Source organism: Drosophila takahashii, chromosome 3R, assembly GCF_030179915.1.
Source record: "Drosophila takahashii strain IR98-3 E-12201 chromosome 3R, DtakHiC1v2, whole genome shotgun sequence".
In the NCBI taxonomy this organism is placed as follows: domain Eukaryota; kingdom Metazoa; phylum Arthropoda; class Insecta; order Diptera; family Drosophilidae; genus Drosophila; species Drosophila takahashii.
In genome coordinates this window covers 13,737,039-13,764,838 of record NC_091681.1, presented here as the reverse complement: position 1 = coordinate 13,764,838, position 27,800 = coordinate 13,737,039, and the positions used below count along the sequence as shown (strand labels likewise).

The window sequence follows — 27,800 nt, the reverse complement described above, 5'->3', positions numbered from 1 at the left end:
ACGGCTTTTCGTATCCAGTGATGTGCCACCAAAATGTTTTAAAATTAAGCTTTCGTTTTTAAACCAAATAAAACTAGAGTTTACCAATAGTATCAACTGGAATTTATAAAGGTTTAACTTTAAAAATCATATTATTTTTCTATTGGAAGAGAGTTGATAAATAACTTTTATTTTACAAAAAAATTAAATCACTTTTCTATATAAATTCCCTTTACTTAATCAGTAATAAAATTACCGGTTAATTTTTAAAATAATAAAATTAACGGAATTTTTAAAGAAAAGTTTCTTGGTATATTTTTCAATGGTATTTTTTTGGCGAGTAACATTTAAACCCCACCGCGGTCACACTGAAAAAAGCCTGAAAACCGGCAGCTCCATCCGAATAACAATTAAACAAAGCTTTAAAATGCATCGCAATTAACGCCTATGATTCCGGAAGTGAGCCAGTCTGAGAATAGAATAGCACATGATCGGTTTACGGAGTAATTAATAACGAGAGTTTCCGAGGGCAGCGCCCACGTGAAAATTCAATGCCAAAGAAGTTTTGTGTGTCCTAGTTGTTGTGGCTCTTTTGGCTGTGTTTCTTGTGCCTTTCGGGAAGCGAAACACACAATTTGTGATTTTGAATAAGCAATGGGTCAGTCGGCCAGCAAAATAGGTAAGTAAAAAAGGCTTACGTGCATTTAAAGTGGTTTAAGCGTGAATGGGCGATGGAGCAATTTGTCAAGTATCGAAAAATGGAAATTTATAATGGAACCATCAAGCTATAGTAATCAGCATTACAGTTATAAGCTCGGCCTGATCATGAATTAGAAACTATAGGCATTCCAATAAGGTTTGTGACCTTCCCACCACCAACACACTCACATGTTGGCCGAACAGCTGTTCCCCCCTAGCGATGACACCCTCCGACTTCGTGCTTGTGCCGATAGTTCTGTAAGTCGTAAGAAATTATACAGGTGTGAAACATACATTGTTTTTATTATTTGTAAAGCCTTAATATTCAAAATAAAAAATTCATAAATTTAAAAACTTCCAAAAATGTCGGATTCCTGAATCCCATACTCTTTGAGATAGCTCTGAGTCCATTTATCAATCTTATCTTGTTGTTCAGGACTTAACTCATCCTTGTAGGAGCCGACTATGCCGCGTCGCATAAAACTACAAATAAAAAAGTTAAATCTTAAATCTTACAAAGTAAAGTAAAAAAAAAACACACTTACTTAAAGTCGTTAGTTGTTTTCCTAAGTTTTTTTATATTGCTGGTGGGGTTTCCAAACTTGCTTCCTAAAATAAGAAGAGTTCTAGCATTATTTTTTTCACTTTTTATTTCATTGTATCACCTTTAAGGTTTTCAAAGCTCAAGAAATTTAATAGTTTCTCCATTTCACTCCCGCTCAAATCCTTACAATCCAAAAACCGCGATAGTCTCTTGACGACATCTTCAAGATCTCTTGACATTTCCTCATAGGTAACGAAGAAAACATTCTTTTCATTGCGCATTCTATAAAAGTCGATAATATGCTCCCAGTATGATGCATAAAATATTTTATCACCAATGAAATGATCCACGAATTCGTCCAAGCCGGCCTCCCATCTAAGCAAGCCAATCATTTGATGATATGAAGACACCACAACATCCTTGGGGTTACGGGCCACGTAAATTATCTTACGGCTCTGCTTCCAAATTTGTCGGGGCAGCAGTTGTGCGGGTAAATGGGATTTAATCAGGCGAGAACTATCCGTCATTTCATTGCACTTATCTATACCATCTATACCGCCGTCGGGGTTAGTGACAGAATACCTAAGGGACATTATTAGAAAGCAGCTGGAAATAAGTCTTACAAATACTCCAATCTACTTACTCTAGAAAAGGACTTCGATAAAATGGATACTCGCTCTTGGCACGTTCAAAGTCCAAATCATTTAGCAAAAGCCAGGCCAACTCTTGCATCCAAGTAGTACCGCTTTTCATAAATGTCACCACAAAAACATCACTCTCTCTCGTTTCGAAGGCACCGATTCTTTCTGCGTAATCCCCTATATAGCCATCGGGAAGTGTGCACCACCGTTGGCTCCAATCCTGCTTTAAAGGCACCCAGTCAGGTCCTGTGCACTGCACCTGAACGACTGGCTTGGTGACCAAAGAATCTAACGGCCTACTCACGTACATAGTGACTACACTTCCCTTGGTACTTTCTACGTTTGCAAGAAAATTAACTCCACATCGCTTTATATTAGAGACCTAATTTCTTGCATGGTAGTTTAAATATAGAGATTTCTACGATAAGGTTTATACGTTTATTGCTGTTATTTTTCAACAAACAAGTGATTTTTATAGTCAAAAGATAGTGAACTTGCTCTATGCCCCCTATGAGGAATGAAAATAAACCTACACTAATATAATCTCTAAAAGTCTTAGAAAATGTTCCTAGTATGGATCATAATTTACGGAATTAAAACTGATTTTTTTTAACAAAAATATATATTTACTTCTTGTGGATATTTAATGCTATCTATTACATTTCATTCAAACCTTTTTAGTCAGCAAAACCCTTAAGCAGCTTAGATTGCCGAAAAGTCAAAAAACTAAGGTGGTAAAAAAAGGTCAGAGTACATTAAATCAGATCAGGCAAAGGACTCTGATTTCGGGGCGCGAACTTTAACGTAATGGTCATCTTGCCTTTACAGGTGTATTTAACGGGGGTTGCAGGGTTTAACTTACCTGCTTACCACATCGTCATCTGAGGGCCTGGGCCTCCATCAAATCGAATCAGCTTCGATTAGGCCCAAGATGCCCGTGCAGCTGTAGACAATAAATTATAGAGTTTATGGCAATGATTTCTCACAAAACGGGCGCAAGAAAGGACGAAGGATCGCACAAAGGCGGAGGAGAGAATAAGTAAACCCCAATAGGCGCTGGGCTCAGGTAGGATAACCGGGTCGTAACTCCCTGACCCTGAGACAAAGACACATGCTGCGGACCGAAAACCCGCCAGGACCTTCTCTCTATGACTTGCCAAATGTCCTGTTTGCATCGGAGTATCCGTAAAGGTATCTGCCAGGCGCAGATATCTCGTTTTTCGTGGGACAGGGGAGTTTTTCCAATTTACAGGCGGGAAAAAACTGCAATGTGAAAACTGTGAAAGCCGAAACCCCCTGAAAAGGCAAACATTTGGCCAACAGCATATTTTTATATATTCCTCTAACGGATCGCAGTTTCCCTCGCATGTGTTGCATTGGCGGTTATTCCTGGGCGATGTTGATATTTGATTAGCGTACGCACATGAGGATGCGGAAATGGGAAGTGGATGTGGAAGTTGAAGTTGCAGTTGCCAAATGCATCCCCGAGTCCCGAATGAGTTTCCTTTTGTTAGATCTTGATCGAAGTTTCGGGATGAAGCCAACTGCTGTCGCAGGTATCCCGTGAAAGTGGAGGAGTTCCTCTAAATAAGCGAGGATCTTCTAAGAGAGAGTACCTGGACTAAAAGTTACCCTACCCCGGCTTAGATGTTCTGAAAATTAAAATATTCTGAAATAAGGAAAGTAATGTCTTGTACGACCTTAATATTAGAAAGATAATGATCACTTTGATTTAAAAAACCTGTTTTCCCAACATGAGCCCTAAAACGAGTTCAATTTAAATGTAGGTGAATAGTTTTTGATTTATATATTAAAAATATTTCTTTGATGTATGAACTATTTACCCAAAAACGTAATATTTATATCCTTACACATATATGCTGAAACGTTTACTGAACCCTCTATCCCTGGGGACTACAAATACATACAATTTGTATGCCATCTCCTCATCCATTGCTCGGTTTCTCAAGTGCTTGCGCAATTCGATTTTGGGTTCTGTTCTCTTCAATTCTCCTTTGTGTCCGCTGGATTAGTTCGGGCTTATATATACGAAACTCCACAACTGCTCCTTGTTGCACAGCTCCTCTTTCCTTGGCCTGTCTGAAGTCCTTTCCCTTTTATTTTCCCTTCTTTCTGCCTGTGACCCGTTTGCATATGTCGTTTTCTAATTAAACATTGGCATTTGCTACAGTTTTTACTTAATTATGTGTATATTGATCGCTTACCGGCCATCAACGTGGAGAGCCAGCTGCCAATTTCTTATATCTTTCGTTTATTTACTTGCTCAGCGTCTTTTTTGCGTTGAATAAATCGTTCAAAAATGTATGATAATTACCAATCTATTTCCCCCCACTTATCTTTAGGCCCACTTGATATGGTTCCTGTATTTAAATTATATTTGCCAATCGTTTGCCTATACATATATGCCTCATTTAATTTAGATTTCATTCAATTGATTGAAAACTATTTAATTATTGCCGTAAATGCTTTATGTCTTAAATTTATCTATTGGTTCTCCAAGGTGAAGGCAGTAATAAAACATTTGCACCATCGTAATGAAGGTATGTAGATATGATAACAAACCAATGGATATGATTTGTGTATGGAAATTCCACCAAGGGACCATTTTATCTTATAAATTTTATTAGGCCATATGAACCGAGTGTGATTTTCTTATCTCAAAAGGTAGAGCTTCAAGAAATCAAAAATACCATATGCTTTAACATTTCCACTCAATAAAGTGTGAGGTTTGTTATTGATCACCGTTTTCGGAGAGATTAAATAGAAATGTCTCTAGTTGATATGCGTGATTTAGTAAATATGTATAAAGTGCCCTAGTAGAAAGATCTTAAAAATCAGCATTTCCTTAGTTTATGATATTTACCTACATATAAATAATTTCTAGAATTACCCATTTTCATTACTTGTTTTCCCTTTAAAAACGAACTACTCCTTTGGATCTGCTCACTTGCCGTGCAAAATTATCATTTGGCATTTTCATTAAACGCCTGCCTAGGTCAATTCTTCATAGACGACGATTTCGAGTAACAGCAGGGATCTTGGGTTAAGGAACTGTCTGAAAGGTAAATCGCTGTGACATTCTCGAGACAATGAGTGCAAAAAAGAAGAAAACTATTGTGAGGCCAAGGTAAATACGGGTCTGAGGAGAAACCAGAGATCCCAAAACGAAGACGAACGAAAATGAGCGATATATGTACTTGTACTAAGCCAGATGTTCGTGGGAGACCGAAATGGAAAGATAAAAATTGCACTGGATCGTCGAGGGACTTGTGGGGGCTCATGTGCCAAATTCTAAATTTAACCACAAAATACTTCAGGGGGAGCAACGAAACAAAAAAAAACAGTCTGCAGATATCTCCCCCATCAAGGCGACAAATGCAAATGGAAGCAGCTGTCTGCTGGCAAAATATGAATATATAAAAATAAATAATCGTAAAAGGAGTTCGAACCGATCCGAAGAAGTAGAGCATCCTTATCAGCCAAGGCAACTGGCGCACGTCTTTTTTTTTCCATTTTCAACCTGGCACGTGGTCGGCTGGCTTCGTATTTCTCCTCTTTTAAAATCCCTTTCTACCCGTATCTGTCTCCTTTGCTATGAATTTACACCTGGAATTGGCAAACAAACAGAACGGAACCGAAGGCAAGGGCTGCGAGGGGATACAGGCTACAGTAGAGCAAACCCTTTTTCAGGTCCTTTTCCAACTGCAACCGCAGATGGACACCTTTCGTTGGTGCTTAAGTTGGGTACAGTGGATATCGATATGTAAAAACTGAAATAGGAAAGAAAACTCGGTATACTGAATTTTAATTCTTATCTGAAATGATCTCATATTAATCCAAAACATAAACATTTAGGATATTATTTTTTTTTTTCATTTAGATACTTTTAAAACTTTATGTTTTACATATTCCACTATATTCAAATTAAAATAAAGTAGAAATTTTTGTGTTTCTCTATTTTTATTTTCTGAAATGATCTCATATTAATCCAAAACATAAACATTTAGGATATTATTTTATTTTATCATTTAGATACTTTTAACACTTTATGTTTTCCATATTCCACTATATTCAAATTAAAATAAAATACAAATCTTTGTGTTTCACTATTTCTATGGAACTTTGTGCCCGTTAAACGATATTCACTGTATTCTTTGACAATTTTGGGGTTGTTCGTTGGTCTCGTTTCGCTGCTCGATGTTTGCCGGTTCCTGTTTCGCCAACTTCACCTTCTCCGACCTTTTTTGCATTTTCGCAAACTGAGCGAGCAGGAGGGGGAAATCGGGTAAGCAGCAGCAGATGTATTTCCAGGACGCACGCCTGCTGCCAGGATGCTGAATATGCATTTCCACTTTAATATCAAAATTTAAATGCTTTCTGGCCCGTTGTCTTGATCCCTTCCGATCTTAAAATTGCATCTGCTGTGAGGTCTGTCTGGTTCCGTCTGCCCATGCAGGACAAAAAAGGACGAGGATGAGGAGCACTCGGCGCAATTATCATCCTCCATCAATGGCAGCGTGGCATCCATAAAGGATAAAGGATGATCAGACGCCAGACGGCAGTTATCCTGCTGACCACAAAACCTAAAGCTTAATAAATGAGACCACAATAGCATGTCTCCAAGATCATAGGCAAGTTTTCAGGATCGGATCATTTATTATAAAAAGGGATCTGTATAAAAGGAATTGAATAGGCAATTGGGGAACTATAATTTTACTAAAAAAGCAGATAAGGAGAGTAATAAATATATGTTTTTCGGTTTATCAAATTCCGTTTGAAATCGAATGTTATAATGATATATTAAATATTTAAAAGGGGTCTGGATAAAGAATATTTTATAAGGCTTTGAATAGGGGAGCCATAATTTCACTAAAAAAGCAGATATGAAGAGTAAGAAATAGATTATTTTGGGTTATAAAATTCTGAAAGAAATCGAATCTTACAATGATACATTAAATAATTAAAAGGGAATTATATAAGGGATTGAATCAGAAATTGGGGAACCATAATTTCATAGATATAGAGAGTAATAAATATATGTATTTTGGGTTATAAAATTCTGTATGAAATCGTATGATACTCTGTTATTTAGTCAAATACCATATTATTATTACCTTAGATCTCAAGGTTTTAATAGGTTTTTTCAAAAAAAAAAACATTAATGTGTGAAAATAAAAAGAGACCCCAGAAAGTTCGGTAAAAAGAAAAAAACACAAGTGTCCGGTTCCAGAAACTATGATACTTGGCCCCCAAAGTTCACGATCAAAAGCATTAGGGCAATTGAAATAGTTTGCCAGTTATATGAGCCAGACCTTGTAACCCTTGCGAAAAAAGAAGAATTGCTTTGAACCTGGCTGAACTACACACACACTAACGGACTTTCACACGTAGGTGAGGAGAACAACAGTTAGTGGAGATCAGAGCAGTTCGGCCAAAAACACAAATGCAGGCCTAGAGCAGCAACAAAAACAACAGGCGAAGCAACAGCAGGAGAATAGGAGGAGGAATCCCCGATCAAGGTGCAGAGTTAGAGGCATAAAGGTAAATTATAAGGGAGGCTCAATACACGCGAATGCCAGGCACAAAGCGAAACCATAGTAAATACGAAACAGCTGTCGGAGAGAGAAAGAGAGTGGTGGCGTCTCGAATTTTGCTCTCTTGAACTCTCTTTTTCGCTCTCTCCCTCCTTGCGCCGCTGACAGTGCTGACGGCCTTTGACCAGAAAATAGACAGATCTATATAGTCAGAGAAAAACTAGCTAGAAAATATTTAATTTATTATTTTAATTTTAAAACTTTTAAGCTATTTTGGGTTAGTGTGCTGATAATGTCTAATAGACCTTTCATTATTTCCCTACGATTTTAATAAAGATAATTTAATTATTTAATTTAAAAATTCTCAAAAGATCTTAGATTTAAATAAATTTGGTTTTGTAACACAAAATTTGTATTTAAAACGTCAACCTCTATTTGACTTCATAAGGAAAAAAATTAGGTTATGATTTTTGATAATGGAATACAAAATATGTATGTTAAAAAAAATTCAAATTATTACACCCAACTAGTCAACTAGTCCTTCAGAACCGCAATCATAAAAGCCAGATCATCCGGCAAAATATCTGCACGCCATCACTGTCCACGACTCTCCAGCTGAGCTGCGGCAGCGACGTCGGCGTCGTGGGAGAGAACTGGCGCTGGTGCGAAGCTATAAAAGGCCGCAGCACCTTTTATTTGTTGAAAAAAAACGCAGCGAAAGGTTGGCTCGGGAGTGAGTTGTCGTCGTCGGTCTCTGTGTTTCGTATCGTCTCGTTTCGTTCCGTTTGTTCCCGTTGCGCGCAGACAAACAACCAACCAAATTCAAAATGTTTTAACGGAAAACACCAAATTCGAAGAACTCTACGTTAAATTTAATGCCAAATAAAATACGCAAGTAGCTTGTGGATTTTCGTAAGCGTTTCGCGAGTTCGTTTTAGTTCGTTTGATACACTTTCAAAGAGCAAGAAAGCCGTCATCATGGGTCTATCGGATATACCAGCCAACTACATGCAGGGCAGCCACCCGCACCTGAACCTCCATCCGCAGCAGCAGCACCACCAAAACCAGCAGCACCTGCAGCATTTGCAACAGATGCAGATGCAGCAGCTCCACAACGCCATGCCCACTCCCGCCCAGCAGGCCGCCCAGGTCCTCGCGCTGGAGTCCAACGAGCTGCTCATGAGCACCAAGGACAAGCTCTCCAGCAAGAAGAAGATGCACTTGCTCAAGAAGATCAAGAAGCGCTTCGGATTGGGTTAGTAGTCGCATTAGTACAAGGCTAAGAGTGGAATTAATTTGGGAAAAACATTTGGATACCTTGAAATGCTAGAATCTTCAGTTCCTTCTTCAAAAAAGACAAACCACCGTTCAAAAAAACGGTTTCCAAGAAAAAATTTGTACTTTTGTTAAATTCCATGGAATTAAAAAAAAATCAATTGGACACTAGTTCTAACCGAAAATAGGAGTTTGAGGTTCTTAATATAAAATAGTAGATATACTGTTCTTTAGTTACAATACATCCTGCGTGATATCCCAGCATTAAACCCTCGAAGTAATTGTAATTACATCGTGCGAAAATGCTTTAAATACATAATTCATCGATCTGTGCGACTTTGCTTTTATCCCCAGCGATTCCCACATAATATTAGCATGTGGTCTGACCTATCGCTCATTCATTCATTCAGTTAATTAAAGCGGCAAAGATAAATAAGCGAAAAGCACAGCCCAGCCGCAAACATTTATGCATACATTAGCATTTTGCGTCTCAAGAACAATAACAAATAGCGAAAGATAAAGGCAAAAACGAAAAAGTTTGTGATTGTTTAAAACAAAAAGCTAATGACTAAATGCTCGAGACGGCACGCTCAGTTCGCTATTGTAATAGTAATGGCTTTTTTCTTGCTAAATAGACGCAGAAACGGCCCAAAACAAACTCAAATGTGAAATTCTCCCAAGGCTTCTTCGGCAGAATTTAACCTCGACCCGAGTTATTCGCCGGAAATGTCAGTTCTCGAAAACTGCATTTTTCAATCGCACCCGAGTAACCGCAAATTGATCGAGAAGTTAGGGGGATCTCGAAATGAAGAAAATACCACCGAAAGCAATTTTCCCAAGGAGCGATTATGTTTATCATAACGATTATCTGGGCCTGCTTTTTGTTTTTGTTTTGGTTGCAAGCAGCTGAGCAAAAGCAACAAAAAAGGAGGCCCAAACAACAACTCACTCTTTTTGGCTTTGGCTCAATTGCATTCTCGGCTTTATTGCTCTCTTTTATTTTGGTCAAAACAGGCGAAGCAAAAGTAAAGCCCATGACGCATAGGCTAAGCTTCTTCTACTTCTTTTTTGTTGTTTGTACATGCCTCCTACAAACAGTTGTGTCCATAGAATTAGGAGTTGCAGTTTAAATTTGAAAATTCTAATAATTTAATATGTTATTTGATTAAGTTTTACTTTCTGTTATTAGTTTAACATCTATTTAAGTAATATTCCACTTTGAATGAATTGTGAGTACTGTATTGATCTGGCTCTATTTTCTCAACCACCACTGTTTTTGCATCTGCCTCATTCAGCATTTGTTGTTGCTTTTACTGGGAATCGTACGCGAAGCGCCGTTGCCGCCATCGGCAAAAGCAAAGGCAAAAACAAAAACAAAGGCAAAAAACAAAAAAATAAAAGATCCATGGCTGGAGAAGAAGAAGCAGGAGAAAAGAGGAAGAGGTGTGGCTTTGAAGTTTGAGTTTTTGTTGCTGCCTCTGCTGAGCGTTTAAGCTTGGGATGGCTTATGTTTTATGCGGCGAACTCCGATCCGTTTGATTTGAACGTGCGTTGCCTATCGGTAATCAATGAAATTACTTTGTTGTTGCTTTGCGGCGGCGTCAGCTGCTTTTGCTTTTTTACCTGCATTTTCTATTACATTTCGTAGCTTGTTGTTCGGTTGTTGTTTGGTTGTTGTTGTATTTATGTGTTGGCATGCCACGTTTGCCTGGCTAAAAAGTTTATCTGCTCTTGGCTTTTACTTAGCTTCTCACGGTTTACTTTTCGAAATGGTTTGCTGTGCGTGTGTTTGCAATTGAGCGCTGCCAACTCGTCTCTGAGCCACTGATTATTGGAGATATTGTCGCCACAACCTTCGATTGTTGGCCAAAAGCAAATAACTAGCGTAAATAGAAGGGGTACGCCCCCGCAGGGAGTTGGGCTATACAGTGGACATCTAGGGTTCAAAATCTATTTTTAGAAATTCAAAAATATGATTAAAAATTTATAGGGCTTTAAACCTATTTATAAAAAATCCAAAAAATATGATTCATTTTAAATATTTATCTTAACGGGAGCAATGCGTATTTCCGGAATCGATAAAACTATGTATATATATTTTATTTATTTCCCTTACTTTTATTTGAACCGTAGATGTACGTCCATACATTCCAACTTCCAACATCTATTGCGATATTCCCCATTTGCGTACTTTTTCTGTTATTTTTCTCCCCCTCATGAGGTCATCCCGATGTGTCATCCATCGTATGGTCATTTTATTTGCACCGCACTTGAAACTTACTTGAAAATGTGTTTATAATTTTTGGCCTGATATGAAGCATTGCCATTTCTAATTGATAATTTTGCTCTATTGATAAGGGTCAGTGCAAAATGTTTATCTCTGCAAGTGTAGTGGAAAACTGATTGGCTTTGGCTATGAAAAAATAGTTCTTAGTGGTTGGGGATATACACAGAGATCTTTGCGGTTCTTTTTCTTTAAAAAAAAAACCAAGTTATCTCGCGACACACTTTAAGTCCTCCCACATCATTGCTTTATCAGCTGTTGAACCAAGCTACAGTGGATACTGAATATAAGAAATTTATCATTTTAGTTTTAAAATTTAATGCGCGTTTTCTTTTAAATCAATTAATTTAATTATTTATTAGTTTTATAAAATATTAGATTTTAATAATACACATTAGATTTATCACTGTATCCCATTAATTTTCCTCACGACCTAAATGTTGTACAAAATTGTTAACATTTTGTCTGTGCCAAGAGATAACAACGCATACCACCCCATAGATACAGATAAACTAGATAAAAACGCTTCGCCGCAGGGTGTTGCAACTGGCGCAAGACAAAAGGCTCTATCCAGGTAGCAACAGGTAAAAATATATTATAGCAAACATACATACCATACCATACCTGGCCCAAAAAGCAGCTGCAATTAACTCACGCAAAGTGAGATGGAAAGATATCCAAAGGCATCTTTGGGTCAATTTAGTACGCCTTTTGGGAGGGCGTGTTTTCCAGACGGGTTAGAAAAGCGGTTGCTAGGCATAAATCACCGTTGGTTTCAGCTTGGTTCGAACACCTACGGGTCTTTAATCTATGCCTGTGTCCACCAGCAGCTGTTTGGCTATCTATCGCCGAAAACTTGGCCAGATCGAGTTTTTTGAATTTTGGTTTTTGGCCATTAACGTTTGTGGTCCGAACTTTGAAGAGAACTTTAATGTAATTAATATGTACACCTATTTTGAGACGAACTAGAACTAGATATGCAGCTGTTCGGGGTATTTAATATGCTAAGATATTGGAAATTTGCATGGTTTTGCCATAACCCTAAATATTAATGGGATAGCCGATAACAATGCAACCAGTGGCATCAAAAGCTATCGAATTCGGGGCCCGAAAACACTTGAATTGCCGTCAGCCTTTGTAATTACAATGTTATAATGTAATAATGATGTGTTTCTATCAAAAGACGACTCTTCACGTCCATTCCCTTCCACTCAGTCCAACTTATAGCTGTTATTGTTGGCTCCCCCTCAACGCTCGAGTGATTTAATTACACAAAAGAGTTTCCAGTTTCTGGACCAGCGGGGAAACGCGGGGTGTCTTGTGCAGTCAAGTGCGAGGAAATGCAAGCTGTATAGGAGTAGTTATCAACTTTATATATACTGTAGTCTTATATACCTCTATCTGGACCTCTTCACTGGCCCTTTGCAGTAGTAATTGCAACGCTTCGATAAACAGCAAGCCTACAAAGCGCAACAAAACAAAGCGGAAGAAAGCCGGGCTCTCGAATGTACAGTACTGTAATGGGAACTTGTAAACGAATGCTTTCTAAATAATTAAGTTGGATTAATTAGAAGAAAATGTATAGGAAATATCGTCAAAACCTTAAAAATATGTTTTTGAACCATAATGCCAACACTTTGGCGTCACAATGTTGTTTATTGTGTGTTTTATGTTTCCTCTGCTTCCTTATGTATCTGCGTATATATTTAGATCGGTTTTTATGTCTATTCGGAGCTGAAACAAGTTCGGTTCTTCTTGGCTGGGGCCTCTTGCATGCTTCAGCGCCCAAAAATAAAGAACCCAACCATAGATGTTTTATATATATACATACATATATCATGTGCACCGATAGAGAGGTGCTCTCATTCCGCAGAGTTGGTTTTTGTAGGCTTGTAAAAATAAACATGTAAATTTGATTTGGCCACCCACCCTATATGGTATATAACCTACCATATCTCTCCCTTTCGTTGGCTAATTATATTAGAAGGGGAGCTGCGCCTCATCCGGGTGTTTATAACTAATTTGTGTGTGTGGAAAGGCTGAAAATTTATGTCGACCAGGGAGAAAAGTCATTGGGAGTCATTGAACCTTATTGAGAGGTGTGATCAATATGTAAGGTGGAGGTTTTTTGCTTTTTAGGGGCTTCATTTAGTGTATTTTAGGGAAAATGCAAGTGCAAACATTAGGGATTTCCCTACATAACTAGGTTTACTTATCATAACTTTGGCTGGGAATTTTCCTGATGCATTTTCTTTGATTACTCACCCTTTGCTTTATTATTATTGAGGAAATATCTCATTAACTTTAAGCTATTTTTAACAAGGTTTTCTTATCTTTATTCCTCCGTTTAGCAAGTCAGCGTTTGTCTTTAGTTAGTGATTTTTGTGGATACCTAAATGGTGGTTATTTATAAACCCTCTGCTGATTTGCTTTGATTTTTCTACACATGCCGTGCGGTATCAGATTTCGCTTAATCGCATGAACAGTGCAATGTACTTGGGAAGAGGAAAAGCTGCTCAGACACAATAACAACTGGTTGCAACAACTTGGCATAGTTTGACCTCTGGTTTCATCGCTGTCAACGCCGCCGCCGCCAGTCGGCCCCTTTTCCGTTGTGTAATTATTTTTATTATATTTGCAGAGTCGTCTATGCTATGTGTCCATTGTAGCTGGGCTTCTAGAGTTACCAAGCTGGTGGGGAATCCATAGCAGAAATCTAGAAAGAGAGAGAGAGTTCCTCGCTCCAGCAGCTCTGCGATGAGTGGATTGCAGTGCAATTTCCGCTGCACTGGTCAGCGTTTCAAGCAGAACGGAAGTGGTTTTTGCATCCACTCAATGGGGCTTTCCAATTTAGTCGAACCTTACTAGGTGGATTTAGCGGTAAATCAAACTCTAAGCTGGAAAATTGAGTGGCAGAAAGGTTTAGAGAATAAAATGCTTGGAATTTTATTAGCATTTCACTTGTAACCCCCAAAAACTTTCATATTTTCCTGCCCCACGCAAATTGTTTGTTTGTGAGCGATTAATTAACATTCATTAGCTTCATTTGCGTATAGTTAAGATAGGAATAAAACATTGCTTTTATTGCTGTGAGAATTGTTTTACAGGCCTCACGAGAGACACTTGCTCAGATCTTAAACACCGGCCAACGCCTGACTTTTCTGCCCACAGCCAAAGCCTCCAACTAACTAAGAAACCCACACACTGTTTCCTCAACTAATTTCACTGAAATGTTGAGAAGCAAAAATGAAAACACCAGATACGCTTATAAGTTATTTATCGGCGTGGGTCGCCGATCCATTGACAAGCCCGTGGAAGTCAAAAGCCTAAGTCCAACTCATTCACCCACTCGCTCTGACTGATTGCCGCCCTGCCAAATGCCGATAATTTATGCCAAATGGTTGACCAATTGATACAATTTGTAAATGATCCATTGATCCACTCGAAGCCAAGCCAAGTCGGCATTTTGTACCCCGAAAGCCCCCGGCTTTTATGGGACATTTCCGGTGCAATTAAACGGCCTGTGGCGTGGTGTTAATTGTCCGCACACGTCCCGTGACTCATGCACGTGGGCTGACAAGCAAAGGGGGCGGGGCGGCACGTGACCTGTGACCTCAATCGGTGCAAATGAGGGGGAGTTCAAGTGGGTGGCTTGTAAAGACAATGTTATAGAATAGAGTACAACACAGGGATTAATTGTTTTACTCATGTTTCTGAGTCGTAATATCATCTTAGCAAAACATAAAAATAAATTGATTAATCTAGGAATTTAATTGAATGTCTATAAAGACATTACCCTCAACTTTAGTGCTATCAATTTAATGCATTCTTAAGAGATTTGTTAGAACCGTTCATTACACTAAATCCAAGCTCAACTTTACATAAGAGCTCCCCTTGTAAGCCTTCATTCAGACATCAACATCAACATCAACATCTGTGTAATCTGCCTTTAATGATCGCCAACTCAACTCAACTCACGAGTGCCAATCGAAATCTAATGACGTCCACTGCTCAATGGGATTTTGAATGTTTGGAGATCTTCATCGGATCGTTAAAGTGATTTCGCCTAACGATGGCCGGAGATTGCCACACTGGTTTTGATTTCCTTTTTTTTAGAGTTTTGTTTTATGACACCTGCATGATTTTCACATTTTCCACCCGCTCAGCTGCAGCTTCTCCAGTTCTCCCAAAGATTCGGGAAGATCCGTACTCCGAACTCCGAACTCCGCACTCCGCACTCTCTTCTCTCGCAATTACCGAGGCTTGTTACAGGTTTCCAATGTTCGGCAGCCGCAAATTTACTATATATCTCCTATATATACAAATTTGGAGTCGAGTCGTGGGAATTGTCTCTACTGTGCTTGTGTTTGATTTTTGCCCAGTGCTCAGCGTGGGAAATGTTTTGCTCGCTGGTGGCGGCGAATCCGAAAAGACGTCGTACGGTAAATCAGGTTTTCCTTTTTGGCAAACAGCGAAAATTTGCCTGCAACTTGGAGGCAAGATCGTTTGCAGTCGATCGGATGCTGGGATGCTGGGATTGGGATGCTTCGTATTCGTTTGGGAACCTTTTCGGCCGAGCGGCAAAACTCCAAACGCATCATGACCACCGAAAGTTTGAACTTTTCATCTCCAGATGTTAGTTGGCCAAATTATGTCGAAATTAGAGGATTTCAGGGGGCCTGGGAAATGGCGATAAGGGAGGGAAAAGTATCTTTAAGTTGCATTTAAGAATCAGATGTTAGGTTCCATTTTAATCTATAATTTTGTTTATTATAATAAATGGTTTTAGTTCTCTGGCATTTTTTACGTCACTTTAACAATATAGAAACCCTTCCGGAAATAGTACTACTATTTTTTCTAGCAAACGTAATTACTTAATACAAATTTAAGCGATAAATGTTAGGTTCCATTTTAATCTATAAATATGTTTATTATAATCAATGGTTTTAGTTCTCTGGCATTCTTTACTTCACTTTAACAATATAGAAACCCTTCCGGAAATAAAACTACTATTTTTCCTAGCAAACGTAATTACTTAATTCAAATTTGAAATGATAGTTAATGTATGATAGCTCCTAAACTATTGTTTTCCCCTCAAGTTTCCCAACCTCAAGTCTATCGTTTATATATTTAATACAATTAGTTATCTTGGGGCGGAGAGGCGATCATTAAAACCTCAAGCGGAGACAATCGCTGCACTTAATTAATTGTGGCCAGGCTAATTGAAAGTAGCGACGCGTCTCTCGAGCACCGTTTCGACTGGAACTCCGAGGAGAAAAAGAAAAGCGAGGCGCGTATTCCATTCATCGATGGCACTGCAATTCCATCCATTGACTGACTGACGACTGTCTGGGCCGATAAAAAGTAGGCGTCGCCAGTTGGCCAGGCCAGTGAGACGACAACATCCTGCAGCTAATAGGCCCAATCCAATACACGTATATGCGCGTAGTACGTGATTTCCTACTTCCTCGTCGCGGTCAATTCATAAATATGGATGGGTATCGCATTCGCAGTGGCGCAGTCTTCAAGCCCGGCTTTCTTCTGCTTCTCCTTCTTCTCTGCTTCCTCATCGAATCTCCTTCAGAATGGGAGCCACCGGAAGCTGGTGCTCCCTTTCCACTTCCTGCAGCGGAAGCACTTGAGGATTGGATTTTTCGATTTTTCGGGAAGCAGACAGTACAGATTTCGTGTGCAAGTCATTGGCCCTCGCTTAGGATTAAATTTCAACCCCAAAGACAGGGAATCTTGCAGATACCTAGGCATTTGTATCTTGTATCTGTCTTGTACTGTATTCTTTCCCCGTTTTTGTCTTTTTTCCGAAATTTGAACAGCTGCAGACTGTGGAACTGTGCAACTGCAACCCCTGAGCGATCGAAAACGCTGAAAACTACCCTCTCGAAACGGGGACAGACGCTCTTTAGGGGTTGTTTTACCTACCTACCTGTTCCAGTCGTACAGCTGCTTTCTTCTGACCTTCCTACTTCTTCCTCTGCAAGGGGAACCAAGAAGAAGAAGGGAAAAAGGACAGCTGCCACATGCCGCTCCAAAGCAAACACATTGATCTCCAGTGCCACGCGCCGCATATCAACATGGTAATCACCATCAACATCGTCGTCTTCTCCTCATCTGCTGCAGGTCCTTCGCTTCGTGGCTTTCTTAAAAACTGGGCTTATGTACCCATGTATTTTTTTAACGCAACTGTTGGCATGCCGCCGGAATCGTCTGATCTTGGGCATTCCAGCGACCTGAGCAGAAACCTGTCGCCATCCTAAGACGAGGAGTCTTGAGTAATTATTTATATGGCCATATGGATTGGTTATAGGCTTTTTTTGTAGGTAATTGTCAGCAGCTGCTGATGTATGTGGATTTGCAAGGTGCAATAATTATGCCAATTTCGGGAATATATTTTAGGGATTCTTGAAGGGCTTTACAAATATATATTGAATTTACCAAGAAATAATAATAATAATAATACATTCAAGAACCCCTAACCTATACCAATATTTTCCCTTTCTCAAAGTATTTCTCTTACTTTGCACGTTTGTGCCTTCGATTTTCCAAGAAAATGGGCCAAGCAGCTGACGATGACCATGGTAAATCCTTTAGAGTTCGCCTGTTGATCGTTTTTCTTAGGATATTTTCCAAATATTTCAATAGTTTTCAAACCAGTCACGTGCCTCTCGCTTGAAAACCAACTAAATTTGGGTCTTGGGTTGGGGGTTATTGACTCACCCGGGAAGATCAATTCGGGCTTCTGCGTAATTCGATCGCTAGCACATGGTTGAATTTTCGGCTACCTGGAGCAGCACATAGATACTTCTCTTGAGATGCGTAATCCGATACGGGGGAGCTGGCGTTGAGAAAAAGATTTTAAAACAATGTGGCAGAAGATGTAACTGTTAGATAAATGTATGGTGGGAATTTGAAAAGGTTTGAGAAATTGTATAGATAGTCTAGGGTTGTCCAAACTTTTGCTTAATAATTCCCAACTAATTAAAGCTTTTCCCCTCCACCCTTTTCAGTTCGCCGCTCACCCTCCTCCTGTCCTGGTCCCAACAACCTGCCCCCGCTGCAATTCCACACCGTGCATGGCGACAACATCCGGATATCGCGGGACGGAACTCTGGCCCGCCGCTTCGAGAGCTTCTGCCGGGCGATCACCTTCTCCGCCCGTCCGGTGCGCATCAACGAGCGGATCTGCGTGAAGTTCGCCGAGATCTCGAACAACTGGAACGGCGGCATTCGCTTCGGATTCACCAGCAACGACCCGGTGACGCTGGAGGGCACGCTGCCCAAGTACGCCTGCCCGGATCTGACCAACAGGCCCGGTTTCTGGGCGAAGGCTCTGCATGAGCAGTACTGCGAGAAGGATAACATACTCTACTACTTTGTCAACGGAGCAGGCGATGTGATCTACGGGATAAACAACGAGGAGAAGGGCGTCATCCTGTCGGGCATCGATACGCGGAGTCTGCTGTGGACGGTCATCGATATCTATGGCAATTGCACGGGCATTGAGTTCCTGGACTCGCGCATTTACATGTACCAGCCGCAGCAGCAGCCAGCTGTTGTGCCCGTCCAGCAGCAGCAGCTGCCCCAGCCCCAGCCGGCTGCCCTGAATCCCCATCACCCGCATCAGCAGTCGAGGAGATCCCTGCCCGGGCACACGGCGGCCATCGAGCACGATCTGGAGCGGCATGTGATGCCTTCCCTGCAGTCGCTGCATTTGGCTGGCAACGGAGGAAGCGTGGCCAGTGTGGAGCAGGCGGTTATAGCCCATGATCTGGCCAACGGACTGCCTCCGCTGCGGTACAATGCCAACGGGCGGCTGATACCCGTGCCCTTCCACAACACCAAGGGCCGGAATGTGCGACTCTCGCAGGATCGCTTTGTCGCATCCCGCACGGAATCGGACTTCTGCCAGGGCTACGTGTTCACCGCGCGACCCATTCGCATTGGCGAGAAGCTGATCGTGCAGGTCCTCAAAACGGAGCAGATGTATGTGGGTGCTTTGGCCCTGGGCCTCACCTCCTGCAATCCGGCCATGCTGCAGCCGAATGATCTGCCCAATGACTCGGACTTTCTGCTCGATCGGCCGGAATACTGGGTGGTTAGCAAAGATATAGCGGCTGCTCCTCAGCGCGGCGATGAGATCGCCTTCTTTGTGGCCCCCAATGGCGAGGTGAGCATCAGCAAGAACAACGGACCCGCCGTCGTGGTGATGCATGTGGATCAGTCCCTCCAGCTGTGGGCCTTCCTGGATGTCTACGGCTCGACGCAGTCGCTAAGGATGTTCCGCCAGCAGCTGCCCAACATGGTGGCGTATCCGTCGCAGCCGCAGGTGAATGTGAGTGCCAGCAGCTCGTCCGCCTGCAACGCCGGTGCCTCCACCTCCCGCATGCTGCCCATGACCGAGTCGATGAGCAGCCTGAATGCCGGAGCCACGGCCAAGCTGCTGCAGCACCATCCCTCTCAGAGCACCTTGGCCTCGGCTGGTGGCGGAGTCAATGGCAGCCGCATGATCAGCATGCCCTCCAACGGCGACATCCTGCAGATCCAGCCGAATGGCGGGGGCACCGTGCTGGTGGTGAACCTGCCGCCGGCCAGCAGCTCGAACGACATCAACGGGCAGCTGATGGCCAGGCCCTCGGCCACGGTGACCTCCAGCGGAGTGTTGGCCGGAGCCTGCTCCAGCGGCACCCTTATCAGCACCACCAGCAGCCAGTACATTGAGGTGGGTGTTTTGGATTTACGGCTGTAATCCCGACTTTTTACTAATAAATATCCTTTCTGCTATTCCAGCCCATTGCCAACAGCACGAATAATGCGGCCAGCAAGTGGAAGGACAGCCTGAGCGACCAGCAGAGCACCGACTCGAGCGCCGAGTGCACCATCTGCTACGAGAACCCCATCGACTCGGTGCTGTACATGTGCGGCCACATGTGCATGTGCTACGACTGCGCCATCGAGCAGTGGCGGGGAGTGGGCGGCGGCCAGTGCCCGCTGTGCCGGGCGGTCATCCGGGACGTCATCCGCACCTACACCACGTAGGCGTACGGGAGCAGCCGTTTCCTAGCCAAGCAACCTTTACTCGCAATGAAACCTACTAAAAAGCTACACATCACACCACACACACAAGTTGTTGCATTTTGAACGCAATCGAGCGCAAAGAATATATATTATATTGGAGAGATAGGCATTATTTTTGCAGACTAAGTTTAGGCTACGAAACTGTCACCTAATTTATCCCCTACCATCTACATGTATGTTTAAATTTTTTGTGATGTTATAAGTAAGTGCGCCTGAGAGCCAAAACTATGTATTCTTCAATCCAACAGAGATTTCCGAGTTTATGAATTTTTTGCAAACCTTCGAGAGTAAAACCAAAGTATTGTATAGAAGTTAATTGTATTTTGAATTTAAATTTGAATTGATTGAAAGTTGTTGCAAATTTACTTAGTTTTTCTCTATGTCTAAATTCCAAACGATGTGCAAAATTAACCAACACAAAATTAATCACTATTCTTTATTTGGCGAATAATCATTTTGGTGCTAAATGTTTTGAAAGGCAAAATAAAATTGTTAACGGATTTGAAAAGTTATGTTTAAGCTTGCAGCAACTACGAACGACCTTAATTTGGCATTAGATTAACAGAAGCAATTATTGACTAGTTTCCAGAAGGGAAATGGAAAGACAAGACAACTCAAATATATCTGCAGCACAAAATATTGAACAAAGATTGATCGGAAGAATACTTATGCACGAAAACCAAAATAGAAAATTGCGAGAGCGTGTTAAAATCTAATTTTAGTCCAGCCCTAAGTACTTAAGTTAATTTCTAGTCAACGAATTATGCTGAAGTTACATCTAGACCGGGACTTCATCCAACAAAGACACCACACAAAAGACGTATTAAGCACGCTAAGCAATTTTAATTAAGCCGCATTTTAAATTACACCTAAGTAGTGCACGTATTTTAAAGCAGACCTAAATATATTTAACTATAAACATAGAACAAAAGACTTGTATGTTGTACCAACAGCTTGAATGAAATATGGAAAATGGAATGCCCATCTAAATCAACCATGCAGTTAGAAAATTGCCAATAATTAATTAACAATACCAAGCAGATAGCAGATCAAACATGAAGGACAAGAAAAGCGGTTAAAACTTTACCTAAGATTGTATTAAAACTGAAGGAAAAATGTAATAAGCAAAGAACACAAAGAGATATGCGAAATGGAGCGCAAGCTTACTATTTTTGTTATAAGAATGAATCCGGATAGGAGTAAATGAAGACATGTTATTGCCACTATTAATAATTAACTTTTAATTTTTTAAAGAATCATAGTTCGTAATACTGCGATACTGCGCCTAGTTATGACTAAACATTTAAATGTATTTATGAAATTATATTTGATATATGTAAGAAAACGCAATGCTGTAATACCATTAAATACTGACAACAATATCAGAATGGGCTTTGGTTTTGATTTCTGTTTGGTGGGGAATGGGAGGGAATTGTTTTTCTAAACTAATTTTTAAATTGCAAGTACCAAGATTCAAATTGGGGTGATTTTTGCGTAATAATTGTTATTACACTATTTTGTTTTAGAAAGAAATTTACTGAGCCACATGCTTTCTAAAGCATTTCATTGGGAATCGCTATTAATTACATTTTAAATTTAAAATTAAGTTTTTAACGGTCGAATGGTTTTGAGGATGCCACTTGTCCTTTAACAGTGCTGCCACCTAGCGCGTTGTTATCGAATATGTATACATTCGTTTGGTATATTTTTCATGCGTTTATCGATGATTCCATCGATGTCTCTCCACCTCTACTTCACGCAGTAAACAGAGATTTTATCGAGTAGTGTAGAGGAAAAGTACTGAGTTAATGGTAAAAAGCGCATAAAAACAGGCGATCAAAAGTGTCTGGATAAGGCGAGTACCCGCACGGCCCCCAAAACGTAAGTAGATGGTGGAAAAAGCGAGGGAGACTACGCTTTCTGGGCAGCCAGCAAGTACACACGCACACATACTAACCCCGACCACTCCCCCGCCCCCCCTCTCTGCGATTCCACGAACCTTTTTCCACACAGGCGACCCAAATTACGACGATCGTTTTCTAATTACGCATTCCGAGCATGGACGAGGCGAACATACAGGACAAGGAGCGGTTCGCCAGCCGCGAGAACCACTGCGAGATCGAGCGACGGCGGCGCAACAAGATGACGGCCTACATCACGGAGCTCTCGGACATGGTGCCCACCTGCAGTGCTCTGGCCCGCAAACCGGACAAGCTGACCATCCTCCGCATGGCGGTGGCCCACATGAAGGCCCTGCGCGGCACCGGGAACACCAGCAGCGACGGCACCTACAAGCCCTCCTTCCTCACCGACCAGGAGCTCAAGCATCTCATCCTGGAGGCCGCCGACGGCTTCCTCTTCGTCGTTTCCTGCGATTCCGGCCGCGTGATCTACGTCTCCGACTCGGTGACTCCTGTGTTGAACTACACGCAGAGCGATTGGTACGGCACCAGTCTTTACGAGCACATCCACCCCGACGATCGCGAGAAGATCCGCGAGCAGCTGTCCACGCAGGAGTCGCAGAATGCGGGCCGCATCCTGGACCTCAAGTCGGGCACGGTGAAAAAGGAGGGCCACCAGTCCAGCATGCGCCTGAGCATGGGCGCCCGTCGCGGCTTCATCTGCCGCATGCGGGTGGGCAACGTTAATCCGGAGTCCATGGTCTCGGGGCATCTGAATCGCCTGAAGCAGCGCAACTCACTGGGACCCTCGCGGGATGGCACCAACTACGCGGTGGTCCACTGCACGGGCTACATCAAGAACTGGCCGCCCACCGACATGTTCCCCAACATGCACATGGAGCGCGACGTGGACGACATGAGCTCGCACTGCTGCCTGGTTGCCATCGGCCGGCTGCAGGTCACCTCCACGGCGGCCAACGATATGAGCGGCTCGAACAACCAGAGCGAGTTCATCACACGCCACGCCATGGACGGCAAGTTCACGTTTGTGGACCAGCGGGTCTTGAACATATTGGGCTATACGCCTACTGAGCTGCTTGGGAAGATCTGCTACGACTTCTTCCATCCCGAGGACCAGAGCCACATGAAGGAGAGCTTCGACCAGGTGCTCAAGCAGAAGGGACAGATGTTCTCGCTGCTCTACAGAGCCAGGGCCAAGAATTCCGAGTACGTGTGGCTGCGCACGCAGGCGTATGCCTTCCTGAATCCCTACACCGACGAGGTGGAGTACATTGTGTGCACGAATAGTTCGGGAAAGACCATGCATGGTGCTCCCTTGGATGCGGCGGCTGCTGCTCACACACCCGAGCAGGTGCAACAGCAGCAGCAGCAGGAGCAGCATGTCTACGTGCAGGCCGCCCCGGGAGTGGACTACGCTCGCCGGGAGCTGACTCCCACCAACGACGGGATGTACCAGACGCACATGCTGGCCATGCAGGCTCCGACGCCCCAACAGCAGCAGCAGCAGCAACAGCGCCCGGGGTCGGCGCAAACCACGCCAGTGGGCTACACCTATGACACCACACATTCGCCGTACAGCGCCGGGGGACCCTCGCCCCTGGCCAAGATACCCAAATCGGGCACCTCGCCCACTCCGGTGGCGCCCAACTCCTGGGCTGCCCTGCGTCCGCAGCAGCAACAGCAGCAGCAGCCGGTGACCGAGGGCTATCAGTACCAGCAGACGAGTCCGGCCAGGTCGCCAAGTGGTCCCACGTACACCCAGCTGAGTGCCGGAAATGGGAATCGCCAGCAGGCGCAGCCAGGAGCCTATCAGGCGGGTCCACCACCACCGCCGCCCAATGCACCGGGCATGTGGGATTGGCAGCAGGCCGGCGGACACCCGCATCCGGCTCATCCGGCGGCGCAGCATCCGCACCATCCGCATGCCCATCCCGGTGGACCTGCCGGAGGAGCAGGACAGCCGCAGGGCCAGGAGTTCTCCGATATGCTGCAGATGCTGGATCACAGTGCGCCGACCACGTTCGAGGATCTGAACATCAACATGTTCAGCACGCCGTTTGAGTAATACTTTTTCCCTGCCCTCCTAATCTGTGTCTCTCTCTCTTGACCACTTTTCAAGTGCAATCCATCTTACATTGTTGAAATAATTCAGCCAAACGCATGAAAATTGTAATCTCGTAAATAGCATTTTAAGTACATAGCGGTAGTCACGTACGCGACTCTGATATCTTTATTTTTCGTGTGCTACGTCTTCAGTTCCCCGCCCTCCATTCACTTAACCCGCTCATTGGCCGTGCAAAAGTATTCACAATTAAAGTCTTACGTTGTTCACAACGCAAGCGAATATACACTTTGTTGTATAGCCTATGAATTCTAAACTTTCTCATCGATTCTATAGGATTAAGTTCATGTGCGACACGCTTTGTGCAGAGTATTCTTTTGTATTTCTCATCGAGCATTTTAAACATATATAAATATACAATTCGTAGACTAATATACAACAAATTGATAGTTGTAAGCGACACAAGTGCACCACTTGCACCTTTTTCCCTCGAACAAGCAATAGCATTGACCCCATTTCCCATTAATTTTCGCTCACTTTTCGCCAATGCAATCAGAAGTATATGAGCAAACAATATTCATACCATATATATACACACAAATGCTTCATGTGCAGCTTTTCATTTTGTTCTTATTGTAATTTCAAGCTCAATACAGTGGCGCTCAAAATTAAATCGCACACACAAGGCAAGACCATTTGATTACAACAAGTTCAAACATTAAATTAGTTAATTAAGCTCACTTCAAGAAACAAATTTTAAACAATTTTTAGTCGCTAAGCCCATAACTTTTGTAATTAAGCCACCACAACGACGATAGTGCTTAAAACATTGGGTATTGAGAACAAATATTTCGGTTTTTAATGAAAATAAACTTAATGTACTACAACTAATGGAAGTTATTAGGAAGTTTATCCCTGGGATCTCTATCTTTCGCCCGATTTCGTCTCGCCATCGCTGCTGCCGCCGCTCTGCTGGAGAGCTGCCCTCTTAAAGTCCCGGAATTTTTGCCTCTTTGCTGGACTCTCCACAGGGGAGCCATCGGAGGAGGTCCTGCGTTTGCTACCTCCCTCCTTTTCCTCCTCCTCATTGTCGCTGGCATCACTCTGCTCCGCTTTGATTTGATCTTCCCGCTTCTTACGGACATTCAACCAGGCCATCATCGTTTTGTTCATCTGCGGTTTTGCTGGTTTGGCGGCCATTTCAATCGGCTTGTTGCACTCCTCGCTTTTGTTCCGCGAATTGTTGACCACCTTGGCCACTCGGTGCCACCTGAGCTCGGTAGCCGGACGCAAAGTGGCCAAGGCCTCGGCGTCGCTCACTCTCTTAAAGTCCAGCCAGTCCTAGAGGAAGAACATGTAAACAAATCAATGTATGGAAATAAGAAGAAATCTAGAAGACTCACATAAGAGCCCTGCGCGAATCATTCAGTTTTTGTTTTATCATAGTATGCCATGAAATTTCTGATTTGTTTAATTCAATTCTATGAGAAATAAATTGAATGTTTTTCTAATTCATTTCGAATTCACTGAATGAATGAGTAATTTTTATGAATTTTTCAGGGACCGTAAAAATCACATTTTAACAGTTATTTTCGAATTTGTAAAGTAAAACTCAAAGAATAACTGTTACTTTTTTAGTTTTATAATAAAAGTTGACAAAGTTTTGTGGATAAAACAAATTAAAAAAAAAATGTAGGTTTACAATATGCACGGTTGGCTTTTTTTTAAAGATTTTTAGTAAGTTATATAAAACACGGTTAGCATGTTTTTTTAATTTACAAATAACAGCTATTTTTTGAGTTTTTGGATAACAAAAATAAAGGTATATTTCAAAAAAATTTAGGACTCTTCTAAGTTCATGATTTTTTTTGTTCTTTCTTTTGAGAACAAAAAGTGGAGAATTTTTAAAAAATCAATGTTAACTGCTTAGAGAATATAATTCATGCAGATTTAATCACAAAATGATGGCGATTTCTTCTTCAAAAGAAATTGTCGTTGGAATTATTTCGGAATTCATGCCATTCATTCATTCAATTTTATTAAATTCAAATTCATTCAATTCTATTAAACTCAAAATTCAAATTCATTCAATTCTATTAAACTCAAAAATTCCAAATAATTCATTGAATCCATTCATGCAGGGCTCTAACTCACATTCATTTGCTGCTCAGTCTCCAGGATCGCAGGCATGCGGTAGTGCATCCAGGACATGATTTTGCTGGACTGGAAGGTGATGATGCTGTAGCTGTACATCTTGTCGCCGTTCTCGTCCTCCCAAACGTCGAAGAGGCCGGCCATTCGCAGCAGCCTCACATCCTGCGGCGACCAGGTGCTCTTGTCGTAGATGAGGGCATCGCCCGCCTGGGGTACAAATACAAGGTAGGCCTCCCGTTCCGATGGCTTCTTGGCGGGACCAGCCGTCTGCCACTCGTAGAATCCCTCGCAGATGACCACACAGCGCTGGCCGCGCTTGAAGGGACCCCGATAGAGCTTGGAGTCCATCAGGTGCTCCAGCCGGCAGTTGTTGGTGGTGAGGCCGTGGCGCCGGTAGTCGCCCTTGTGCCAGAAGGGTATCATGCCCCACATCATGGGCATGACGACGCGGGCGCACTTCTGATCCTCGGCCTCCGAGAAGTGGGCGGCGGACACAATCACCGGCGTAATGTCGGTGGGCGCTATGTTGTAGGAGGCCTGGTAGCGCCTTCCCAGGTTGAATTCCGCCCGCCACTCTGGTGTCTCCAAGTCGGAACCTTTATCATCCTTGACTGCATTATCTTTTTCTTCAAATTCCGCCTCCTTTTTGATGACTTTCTTGGGATATTTACAGGCACACAAAACCTCATCGGGATCTAGGGTTCTAGGAAGGCGGTTAAGCGGTTATAGTATATGAATAATCCACTTACAGGCAAGTGCGTCCACACATTGGTTAAATTTATTTTTTTTTTTTTTGGCTTTGATTTCAACGAACGTTGAAAATGAAGGTTGGTCGCACGACTAGTGCATATGACCAGATACTTTGTCTTGAATTTTGTAATACACAAACTTAACCTAAAAGTGAATCCACACCACGAGGTCCCTTGCCCTACCCGGCGTGAAATGTGCGTGTTTCTTCAAAGGCCTGTGAATGTGGACTCTTGGTTAAATTTATAATTAATTTCCAATCGAAAAGTGTAAACAAATATTTTTGGAGGGCTAATTTAAATACCATTTCGGGTTAGCTTGTACTAAAATACCAAAATATATGTGTACTAAAAATACCTAAGTATTTCGATTGAAGCTGGTCACACAACTTCCCAGCACAAAAAAAAAAACAAGAAACAAGCTGCATTTTCTGCGAATTTTTAAATAAAGAAAGAAAAATGGGCGAACGCTACAACATCCACAGCCAGCTGGAGCATCTTCAGAGCAAGTACATCGGCACAGGACACGCGGATACCACCAAGTTCGAGTGGCTGACCAACCAACACCGCGACTCTTTGGCCAGCTACATGGGGCACTACGATATCCTCAACTACTTTGCCATAGCGGAGAACGAATCCAAGGCGCGTGTGCGGTTCAACCTGATGGAGAGAATGCTGCAGCCGTGTGGACCACCGCCAGAAAAGCTAGAGGACTAGGCAATTGCATTTAAAAACAATAAAAAAGAAATGTGTAAACAATAAATTGGTATTTTCCAGTGGTGGTGGTTAAATACCAAACGCAGTATTTATTGACATTCGGTATTTTGCAAACATCGATATCAAAAGCAT

General features: G+C 42.3%; 5 protein-coding genes across 7 annotated transcripts; 3 read left to right on the top strand and 2 right to left on the bottom strand.

The window, feature by feature from the left end:
• The first annotated feature begins 343 nt into the window (after positions 1 to 343).
• On the top strand, positions 344 to 21,455 carry neur (E3 ubiquitin-protein ligase neur). Of its 2 annotated transcripts, none has more exons than XM_017144804.3 (3): positions 344 to 658; positions 18,000 to 19,711; positions 19,780 to 21,455. In XM_017144804.3, exons 1-3 carry the CDS (start codon positions 634 to 636, stop codon positions 20,026 to 20,028), a joined length of 1,986 nt encoding a protein of 661 aa, XP_017000293.2. In that variant the 5' UTR covers positions 344 to 633; the 3' UTR covers positions 20,029 to 21,455. The 2 variants fall into 2 exon arrangements, with proteins under 2 accessions (XP_017000293.2, XP_017000292.2); XM_017144803.3 differs by lacking the exon at positions 344 to 658 and adding an exon at positions 7,866 to 8,673.
• On the bottom strand, positions 1,026 to 2,180 carry LOC138913679 (luciferin sulfotransferase-like). Its single transcript, XM_070217894.1, has 4 exons — positions 1,866 to 2,180; positions 1,344 to 1,804; positions 1,224 to 1,287; positions 1,026 to 1,161 (listed from the first exon to the last, which is right to left on the bottom strand). The coding sequence occupies exons 1-4, from the start codon at positions 2,171 to 2,173 to the stop codon at positions 1,026 to 1,028; spliced, it is 969 nt and encodes a 322-aa protein (XP_070073995.1). The 5' UTR covers positions 2,174 to 2,180.
• Positions 21,456 to 21,790: 335 nt separating the features above from the next.
• tgo (Aryl hydrocarbon receptor nuclear translocator homolog tgo) lies at positions 21,791 to 24,938 on the top strand. Its single transcript, XM_017144783.3, has 2 exons — positions 21,791 to 21,948; positions 22,081 to 24,938. The coding sequence occupies exon 2, from the start codon at positions 22,126 to 22,128 to the stop codon at positions 24,052 to 24,054; it is 1,929 nt and encodes a 642-aa protein (XP_017000272.2). The 5' UTR covers positions 21,791 to 21,948; positions 22,081 to 22,125; the 3' UTR covers positions 24,055 to 24,938.
• LOC108059471 (abasic site processing protein HMCES) lies at positions 24,886 to 27,203 on the bottom strand. Of its 2 annotated transcripts, none has more exons than XM_017144789.3 (3): positions 26,955 to 27,203; positions 26,206 to 26,908; positions 24,886 to 25,392 (listed from the first exon to the last, which is right to left on the bottom strand). In XM_017144789.3, the coding sequence occupies exons 1-3, from the start codon at positions 26,972 to 26,974 to the stop codon at positions 24,976 to 24,978; spliced, it is 1,140 nt and encodes a 379-aa protein (XP_017000278.2). In that variant the 5' UTR covers positions 26,975 to 27,203; the 3' UTR covers positions 24,886 to 24,975. The 2 variants fall into 2 exon arrangements, with proteins under 2 accessions (XP_017000278.2, XP_070072185.1); XM_070216084.1 differs by having other exon boundaries at positions 26,206 to 26,900.
• Positions 27,204 to 27,342: 139 nt separating this feature from the next.
• Sf3b5 (splicing factor 3b subunit 5) lies at positions 27,343 to 27,714 on the top strand. Its single transcript, XM_017144790.3, has one exon. It carries the CDS (start codon positions 27,411 to 27,413, stop codon positions 27,666 to 27,668), a length of 258 nt encoding a protein of 85 aa, XP_017000279.1. The 5' UTR covers positions 27,343 to 27,410; the 3' UTR covers positions 27,669 to 27,714.
• The last annotated feature ends 86 nt before the right edge of the window (positions 27,715 to 27,800 follow it).

Bases quoted from the DNA above. Each gene is read 5' to 3' on its own strand.
- LOC138913679 (XM_070217894.1), bottom strand. From the start codon at position 2,173: ATGTACGTGAGTAGGCCGTTAGATTCTTTGGTCACCAAGCCAGTCGTT. The intron at 1,805-1,865 runs GTAAGTAGATTG...AATGTCCCTTAG, and splicing joins TATCGAAGTCCTTTTCTAGA to GTATTCTGTCACTAACCCCG. The intron at 1,162-1,223 runs GTAAGTGTGTTT...TTTTATTTGTAG, and splicing joins AAAACAACTAACGACTTTAA to TTTTATGCGACGCGGCATAG.
- Sf3b5 (XM_017144790.3), top strand. From the start codon at position 27,411: ATGGGCGAACGCTACAACATCCACAGCCAGCTGGAGCATCTTCAGAGC.
- LOC108059471 (XM_017144789.3), bottom strand. From the start codon at position 26,974: ATGTGTGGACGCACTTGCCT. The intron at 26,909-26,954 runs GTAAGTGGATTA...CCGCCTTCCTAG, and splicing joins ATGTGTGGACGCACTTGCCT to AACCCTAGATCCCGATGAGG. The intron at 25,393-26,205 runs GTGAGTTAGAGC...TTCTTCCTCTAG, and splicing joins AGACTGAGCAGCAAATGAAT to GACTGGCTGGACTTTAAGAG.
- neur (XM_017144803.3), top strand. From the start codon at position 8,397: ATGGGTCTATCGGATATACCAGCCAACTACATGCAGGGCAGCCACCCG. The intron at 8,674-17,999 runs GTTAGTAGTCGC...CACCCTTTTCAG, and splicing joins CAAGAAGCGCTTCGGATTGG to TTCGCCGCTCACCCTCCTCC. The intron at 19,712-19,779 runs GTGGGTGTTTTG...CTGCTATTCCAG, and splicing joins CCAGCAGCCAGTACATTGAG to CCCATTGCCAACAGCACGAA.
- tgo (XM_017144783.3), top strand. From the start codon at position 22,126: ATGGACGAGGCGAACATACAGGACAAGGAGCGGTTCGCCAGCCGCGAG.